This window comes from Physeter macrocephalus, chromosome 9 (assembly GCF_002837175.3).
Source record: "Physeter macrocephalus isolate SW-GA chromosome 9, ASM283717v5, whole genome shotgun sequence".
NCBI classification, from domain to species: domain Eukaryota; kingdom Metazoa; phylum Chordata; class Mammalia; order Artiodactyla; family Physeteridae; genus Physeter; species Physeter macrocephalus.
Window position 1 is genome coordinate 4,533,752 of NC_041222.1, and position 8,872 is coordinate 4,542,623.

At 47.5% G+C, this 8,872-nt stretch overlaps 1 protein-coding gene across 1 annotated transcript; it reads right to left on the bottom strand.

Moving 5' to 3' along the window:
- Positions 1 to 8,177: 8,177 nt before the first annotated feature.
- Positions 8,178 to 8,575, bottom strand: LOC102975416 (60S ribosomal protein L30-like). The gene has a single exon (XM_024126550.3). The coding sequence runs from the start codon at positions 8,573 to 8,575 to the stop codon at positions 8,228 to 8,230; it is 348 nt and encodes a 115-aa protein (XP_023982318.1). The 3' UTR covers positions 8,178 to 8,227.
- Between the last annotated feature and the right edge of the window lie 297 nt (positions 8,576 to 8,872).

Sequence of the window (8,872 nt, forward strand, 5' to 3'; positions counted from 1 at the left end):
TGGCTTTGGGGGACCTTGTGCCCCTACCCACGTGTTTCACAGTAGCAAACTCCATCTCCCATCTTGGGGGCGAAACCCATCACCTAGTCTAAGCCCAATAGTGCTTTCCATGATTCCCGCCATGTCGACCAGTTCAGGGATTGACCCTATGTCAGGCTCATCGGGACCAACAGATCTCAACCCCAGGACTTTGATTTGAGATATAGAGGAAGAGCACTGTGCCTTCCATTGGACTTCGGGTTGAGGTGATGGGAACTGCTGGGGGTCACGCCCAGGGAGCTGGAGAACGGAGCCAACCCAGGTGAGGCAGGCAGGGGCTAGCGACATTGTTTGAGTCCTGAATCCATTTATGCCTGAAGCCAGATCTATGCACGATGTAAGCCATTTATTGTTTAAGGTAGTCTGGGTTTTGTGTCATTTTCAACAGAAGAGGCCACCTGATTCCAGCACAGTCCCCGTCCTCCCAGCTGACCCTGGGCGGGCATCAGAGTCTTTGGTTTCTGCTGCTGCCTCACCACCTCCTGCCCACTGCCACACACTCCCCAGTCTCCAAGATGAAGGATGCCTCTCTCTCAGCCAGCCTCAGGGAGTCAGGCTTCTCAACCAAGTTCAGTTCATGGCAGCTTAGCTTCATCCTCTGTTCTCCTCTCTGCCCCAGAACTTGCGACACGCCCCCTGTCACGGAAGTTCCCTTCCTTGGGCTGTCCCCTGAGGATCCTGCTTGCTGAAGATGCTTCCTGTGTTGGGAAATGGCCCCTCCATTCCCACAAGTCCCTCTCACTAGAAGTCAGCCCACCACCTCCTCCCCTCCCAAAGTCTGCCTCCTAAATACCTCCAGAATCCATCCCGCCTCTTCCCGCCGAGGATACCCCGGCCCAGGCCCCATCACTTGTTACCTGGACTCTTGCATCAACCTTCTCCTACTGGTGTCCTGGCCTCCAAGTCTTCAGCAACGGTGGAGGTCCATCATTTGGGACTTCGTAGCTCCAGAGAAAATTCCTTCAGTCGCTTGCTTGGGGGTAGGGCATGAAGGAACACTTCCGGCTGTTGGCATTCTGGGAGCAGGACAGGGAAAGAGGGCTAGAAGTCCCATCACTCAGGATGCACATCCCTCAGTCCCTGTTTCAGTCTTATTCTCTGCTGTGCCTGATATTTGCAAGCCTTTGCAGTTCAATTCCTCCACGAAGAAACTAATATTCTTATGCCTGTGGGTGAAGTCATCTATACCTATAAGACCTGAGGAACACCTGTTCTGTGTCCAAGCTTCCCACCAGACCTGGTCCCTCCATGACCCGGGGCTCCGGGATGTTCAGGACCAACTGGCTGGCTCCTCCTCCCTCTCCTCTGCGGGCACTTCAGGTTGTAGCCACGAATTTACATGCTACTTCTCTGTTAGCATCCCATCTTCTAAAGGTTTGTTGAAATCTTTTCTGCTCATGCCTCCTCTCCCAGCTTCTTTGTCATCATGGGCTGGTATATACCGGCTTTTCCCCTTCACTGTCAGTTTGATGGGGCCTGAGGAGGGACAGGGGACAGATGCTTGGGTCAATACCATGTCCAAGTGGCTCTCAGTCAAAGTCCTACCTCCCAGTCTCTCCTCATCCCTTCCCACCTGGCTTCTGCCCCCAACCCTCCCCTGAAACACCCCTCATCAGGTCTCTAGGACCAGATCCATAGGACCACTTTCTGTTCTCACATGACTTGATGTCTTGGTAATGTTTGGTACTTTCAGACTTGTTCTCTTTCGTCTCTGTCCTGCCTTAGCTTCCGGGGTGGGCGGGGGACACGGTGTCACAAAGACACTTCCTGTGTTTCTCCAAACCTCTGTGCAGCCTCTGGATCTAGTCTGCTGGCCTCTCTTCCTTCTGCTTCCTCTAAACAATTATTATTTCTCAGGGTTCCCTTCTCAGCCTCCTTTCCTTCTCACCCCATAGGGTTTCCCTGAGCACCTCTTCCATTCCCATCGTTCCAGTGGTTTTGCTCCAAAAGCCGATCTCTTCCAAATGCTGACTTCCAGCCCTGGCCTCTCACCTGGACTCCATCACCAGCCGTCTCCTGGGCCTCTCTTCTGGGATGTCCTCATGTTGAAAGCTGGCCTTGGCTTCTCCCTCCTCCCAAATGTGCTTCACTTCCTAGCAAAGGCCACCATCATCTGTTTAGATGCCCAGAACTAAAGGTGGCGTCCTTGACTCTCCTGTTTTCTCAATTTGCACACTCAACTGCTCACCAAGGCCCACTGACTTTACCTCTTTAATAAATCCCTCTCTGCGCACCCACTCTTCACCCCTAAAGCTTCTCTTAACTCATCTCCCTGCCCCCTGCATTCCACCATCTCCTGTTAAAATGCAAATTTCACCACATCATCCCCCTTCTGAAAAGTCTCTAATGGCTCCCCACGACTTAGGTATTAAGTCCAAATAGCCCCCATGGCTGGAGTTGCCAGATTCAGCAAATAAAAATACAGGATGTCCAGTTAAATTTGAATTTCATATAAACAATCTTTTTTTTTTTCTTTTTCAAGTGTACGTATGTCCCATGTAATATCTGGCATCTGTACCCTTTCCACGCCCCAACCTCATTTCTTGTTATGCTGTGTTTCACATCTGACATTCAGGACAGACTGAAGTGTTTGACCTTGAACTGCCCAGCTGGATCAGACATTTCCTCATCAAGAGGCTCTTCTTACCTGCTGCTCCCCCAACCAGAAAGGCCATGTTCCCTTCTTGTCCTGACCAACCTCTGCTCATCACTGGGGTCCCCTCCCCCAAGAAGCCTCTCTGCTCCCTCCTAATGGATTGGGCTCCTTCCCTGGGTGACCAGAGGCCCGTGTTTCCCTGGATGGCAGCACTCTGTCAGCTGGTTTGTCCCATCAGTTTGCTCTTTTTCTCTCTCCCCTGCAGACAGAGCCGCCAGCAACTCTGCCAATTTCCCCACCCACATCTGGCCCAGCCCGCATGGCTCCACCCAGCTGGAGTCTCCCGTGGGCCTGGAGTGTTGGCCAAGACCCCAGCTTTCTTTTTGGTCTCTTGGCCTGGGTCCCAGTCTGATGGTTCACACTCCCTCCTTGCTTGAGTTCTCATGAAAAGTGGCCTCCACCCGTAGCCCCCTGCCTAGGGCCAGATTACAAGCTGCTGAGACAATGGAGGCTCCAAGCCAAGTTTCCGACAAGCCTGCCATGATATCCCCACAGCATCTGCCTGTGCATCTGGGGGCAGATGCTGGCAGCTGAGGCCACAGAGAGCATGGCTCCTCTCACACTGGGCATGTCCAGCCCTGATGGGGGTGAAGGAGAGGGAGCTCAGACTTAAAGTTAGGACAGTGGGTTTGAATCCCAGCCCTGTATCTTTCTAGCTGCCTGGAGATGGGCCAACTGAGCACACACACACACACACCCTCCCCGCACCTCATTTTCTTGTCTGTAAAGTGGCGATAAAAATCCTTATCTCACAAGACATGCTATCAAAGAAGAGTGCTTAACACACACAAGAACATGCAGCAGCAAACAGGATGCTGCTCTGACCTTCACTTGCCTTGCTCAAGGCTGGTGGTAGCAGAACCCGGGGACCAGAGCTCTCCTGGCAGCTTTCTACTCCCAGCATCACTGACTGGGCATCACTAATTGGTCTCGAGAGGCTTTATTCAGAGAAGAGAGGAAGAGGGTAGTCAGACCCCACTCTCCACCCCCGCGCTGGCTCCGCACGGTGGAGACAGCATCTCCACTGTGAATCAACAGCCCAGGGGAGCGCAGGAGAGCTGAGGAAGCAAGCTGAAGGTGAGGATGACTAAATAAGGAGGTAGTAGGGCTTCCCTGGTGGCACAGTGGTTAAGAATCCGCCTGCCAATGCAGGGGACACGGGTTCGAGCCCTGGTCCAGGAAGATCCCACATGCCGCGGAGCAACTAAGCCCGTGCGCCACAACTACTGAGCCTGTGTACTGCAACTACTGAAGCCCACGTGCCTAGAGCCTGTGCTCCACAAGAGAAGACACCACAATGAGAAGCCCACACACTGCAACGAAGAGTAACCCCTGCTCGCCGCAACTAGAGAAAGCCCACGCACAGCAGCAAAGACCCAGTGCGGCCAAAAATAAATAAATAAATAAATTTATTTTTAAAAAAATAATAAGGAGGTAGTAAAGGACAGAGGACAAAGCATTGGGTAGGGAGAGCTGGAAAAGCCGGGGCCTCCTCCCTCCTCAAGTTTGTCCCCCTCTGTCCCTCCTCTCTGCCCGAGCACACTTCAGACCCCAGCTGAACTGTCATTGCTGCAGTGCTGGCTATGCTGACCCGGCCTCCGCCTCGATGGGGCAGGTTCCCCGGTAAACATTCTTGGGGCACTTCTCAGTGCTCTGCACTATTTATATCATTTATTTACTGATGTCATTATTTGTGTCCCAAACTGAACATGCAAAGAGAGAAAAGAATGGGAAAAAGAAGGGAACAGAATATCCAAAAACTGTGGGACAATTACAAAAGTTGTAACACATGTGTAATAGAAATCCCTGAAGGAGGAGAAGAGATTTTGGAAGTAACACTGGCTGAGAATTTTCCAAAATTAATGACAGACTCTCTCTGCCACCCCCTTCCAAACTGTGAGTGCCTCAAGGGCAGGAGTCTGTCAGTTTGCAAATAACAATAACCAAAAATGTTTAGGATGACATGTTTGAAGTGTTTTGTAAAAATTACATATGTACACACAGCCGTTCAGTTCCAACTCCAACGTGTGGAGACCTCAGGAGAGGACTTCCCTGGTGGTCCAGTGCGGCTAAGACTCTGCGCTCCCAATGCAGGGGGCCCGGGTTCAATCCCTGTGGTCAGGACACTAGATCCCGCCTGCCACAACTAAGAGTCTGCATGCTGCAACTAAGAAGACCGCATGGGGCTTCCCTGGTGGCGCAGTGGCTGGGAATCCGCCTGCCAATGGAGGGGACATGGGTTCAAGCCCTGGTCTGGGAGGCTCCCACATGCAGCGGAGCAACTAAGCCCGTGCGCCACACGTACTGAGCCTGTGCTCTGGAGCCCGCGAGCCACAGCTACTGGGCCTGCGTGCCACAACTGCTGAAGCCCGCGCGCCCTAGAGCCCGTGCTCCGCAGCAGGAGAGGCCATCGCAGTGAGAGGCCTGTGCACCACCACAGTCGCATCACTGCAACTAGAGAAAGCCTGCGAGGAGCAACGAATACCCAACGCAGCCAAAAATAAATAAAATTAATTAATTAAAAAAAAAAAAGAAGACTGCATGCCGCAACGAAGACTAGCGCAGCAAATAAATAAATATTTTTGAAAAGAAAAGAAATAAAAAAGACCTTAGGAGGCATCATTTCCATCCTTACAGGAAGACCAAGCTGGAGAAACTGCAAATCTTAGGTCCATCAGAGAATTGAGTTCACAGGGCAAACCCCACCCCCAAAAACTGGAGAAAAAGGAGAAAAAAACAGAATCACAACATGATTAGCCTCCTGGGGGAGCCTCTGGAGCCATAATGGGCAGAAACTCTTCTGAGAGTAATTGATGGATTGCTGGAGGCTCAGCGTGGACTAGGTTGAGAGTTAAAAACTCCTAGATAAAATGTGTGGGGGTTTTATCTCTAGAAGCCTACCGGATTCTCACCGTGAAGACAGGACAGAAATCTCCTCTTGCTTCCGGAGGGGGCAGAGGAAGTTTCAAACACGGCCAGATCTTTGTCTGTAACAAAGGTATGCCCCCAGGGAAAACTGCTTTACCAAAGTCTTATCTGATCTGGGTAAAGGGTGGATTTCTGTATCGCATGGGGGTGGGGAGTTAAGAAGATCACAGCACAGGCACTCAGAACCACTTCCAAAATGAAACAGTTGGGATTTAATCTTAAAACTATAGCATGCTTCCCCTCCCCAACTCCATAACACACACGTCAACAGGTATAATAACTAGAGTTTACAGAGCTGCAAGACAAAGATGTTATTTAAGAAAGAATTCTTAGGGAAACCCAAAGACAATAGGAGAAAAAACAGCCAGGAACTAGAAGAAACTGAAGCCTGTGGCACCTATAGCTGCAGCAAACATTAACAGCCAAGCTCTTACCCAGGTTAACATAAAACCTCACACTAAGCCTGATTACCTCAGTTCCTAGTACCAGACACCTCATGGCCAGCTTTCAACAAAAAATTACAAGCCCTGCTAAAAGACAAGGAAAAACATAGTATGAAGAGAAAGCAAGCATCAGAATAAGACTCAGATACGATACAGAGTTTGGAATTGTCAGATAAAGAATTTAAAACAACTATGATTAATATGTTAAGAGGACTAATGGAAAAAGTAGACAACATGCGAGAACAGACAGATAATGTAAGCAGAGGTAGAAACTCTAAGAATCACAAGGAAATGCTAGAAATCAAAAACACTGTAACAAAAATGAAGAATGTTTTTGATAAGCTCATTAGTAGACTAGACATAGACAAAGAAAGAAGCAGTGAGCTTGAAAATATGTCAATAGAAACATCCCAAATTGAAATGCAAAGAGAAAAAACTCTTTGCCACTTTTATTCAACGTAGTGTTGGAAGTCCTAGCCACCACAGACAAGAAAGAGAAATAAAAGGAATTCAAATTGGAAAGAAAGAAATAAAACTGTCACTATTTGCAGATGACATGATACTATACAAAGAAAATCCTAAAGATGCCACCAAAAGACTACTAGAACTCATCAATGAATTCAATGAAGCTGCAGGATACAAAATTAATATACCGAAATCTGTTACATTTCTACATACTAATAACAAACTATCAGAAAGAGAAGTTAAGAACACAATCCCATTTATAATTGCATCAGAAAGAGTAAAATACCTAGGAATAAATCTAACTAAGGAGACAAAAGACTTGTACTTGGAAAACTATAAGATGACACAAATACAGTAGACGGAAAGATAGATTGTTCTCATGGATTGAAAGAATTAATATTGTTTAAATGACCAAACTACCGAAGGCAATCTACAGAGTCAATGTAATCCCTATCAAAATGCCAAAGGCATTTTTCACAGAACAAGAACAAATACTACATCAAACTAAAAAGCTTTTGTACGTTGAAGGAAACTATCAAAAAAACAAAAACACAGCCTACTGAATGGGAGAAGATATTTGCAAATGATAGATCTTATAAGGGTTTACTATCTAAAATATATAAAGAACTCATACAACTCAACATCAAAAAAAAACAAACAACCCGGGACTTCCCTGGTGGTCCAGTGGTTAAGAATCTGCATTCCAATGCAGGGGATGTGGGTTCAATCCCTGGTCGGGGAACTAAGATCCCACATGCCACGGGGCAACGAAGCCCGCGCGCCACAACTACTGAGCTCGTGCTTCAACTAGAGCCCGTGTACCACAACCTACAGAGCCCACGCGCCCTGGTGCCCACGTGCCACAACTAGAGAGAAGCCCGCGCATAGCAACGAAAGATCCCATGTGCTGCAGCTAAGACCCAACGCAGCCAAATAAATAAATACTAAAAAAAAAAAAAAAAAGGGTAGAGGATCTGAAAAGATATTTTTCCAAAAAAAGACATACAGATAGGCAACAGGCACATGAGAAGATGCACAAGATCACTAATCATGAGGGAAATGAAAATCAAAACCACAATGAGATGTCACCTCACATCTGTCAGAATGGCTATTATCAAAAAAACAACAAAAGAGAAGTGTTGGTGAGGGTGTAGAGAAAAGGGAATCCTTGTGCAGTATTGGTGGGAATGTAATGTCTAGAGCCAGTCAAAATAATGGTTTCCTAAAGTTGCTTCAGTTAGTTTTTTTCTTCCCTATTGCCTCAGTGTGGTGATGTTATTTATTTGTCATACTGTTGGGTTCATCTGTTACTGTTTGAATAACTTTGTGTGTTCCCCCTGCATCCTGGTTGCATCTATTTATTTAGTCAGCTTTGGGGTATGTGAAATATTGTCATAGCTCTGTGAGTCAGAGCTACACAAAAAGTCAGAGAAATTCCAATGGTCTTTCTCTTCTCCACGCTGTCTTCGTTTCCCTTTCTTTCTGCCTTGTTCACACCTACTCCTATAGATAACCATTAGCTTCTGGTTTATTCTGTAGGTAACCATTAGCTTCTGGTTTATTCTTACTCTATTCCTTCTGTTCAAATGAGTAGATACATGCATATTTTATTATGTCCCTTTGAAAAACGTATTTATCTTTTTTTTTTTTTTAAACAAGCTCTGGCCAGTTTTATTAAAGAAAAGTTGTGCGTGATTTACTTTTCACCAGTCTGTTCTGGCATGCTTCTAATGATATCAGAATCACCTGGGTCAATGATAGCAAGTGTGCATACTCTGTAGTATTTTCCACACGCTGTGCCCAATTCAATATTATTGTCACTGTAGTGATGGACGGCAGTTTTGGCCCACACGGCATAATACTCTATTTCAGATTTCCTCAAGGCTGGGCAGTTGTTGGTGAGGACGGCCAGTTTTGCTTTGCCGTGTCGGATCATTTTCAGAGTCTGCTTATAGCCCAGCATGTACTTTCCACTTTTCACAACCAGTTGGAGCCTAGAGTTGATAGACCCCAGTGACTTTTTCGTCTTCTTTGCGGCCACCATCTTCTTGCCTTAGGTGCAGGACGCCCCCAGCCCACTGCAGCCGCCAAGATGGCTGGAGAGCGAGAAAGGGCCATATTTATCTTTTTTTTTTATTATAATTTTTATTTTTGCTGTGTTGGGTCTTCGTTTCTGTGCGAGGGCTTTCTCTAGTTGTGGCAAGTGGGGGCCACTCTTCATCACGGTGCGCGGGCCTCTCACTCTCGCGGCCTCTCTTGTTGCGGAGCACAGGCTCCAGACGCGCAGGCTCAGTAGTTGTGGCTCACAGGCCTAGTTGCTCCGTGGCATGTGGGATCTTCC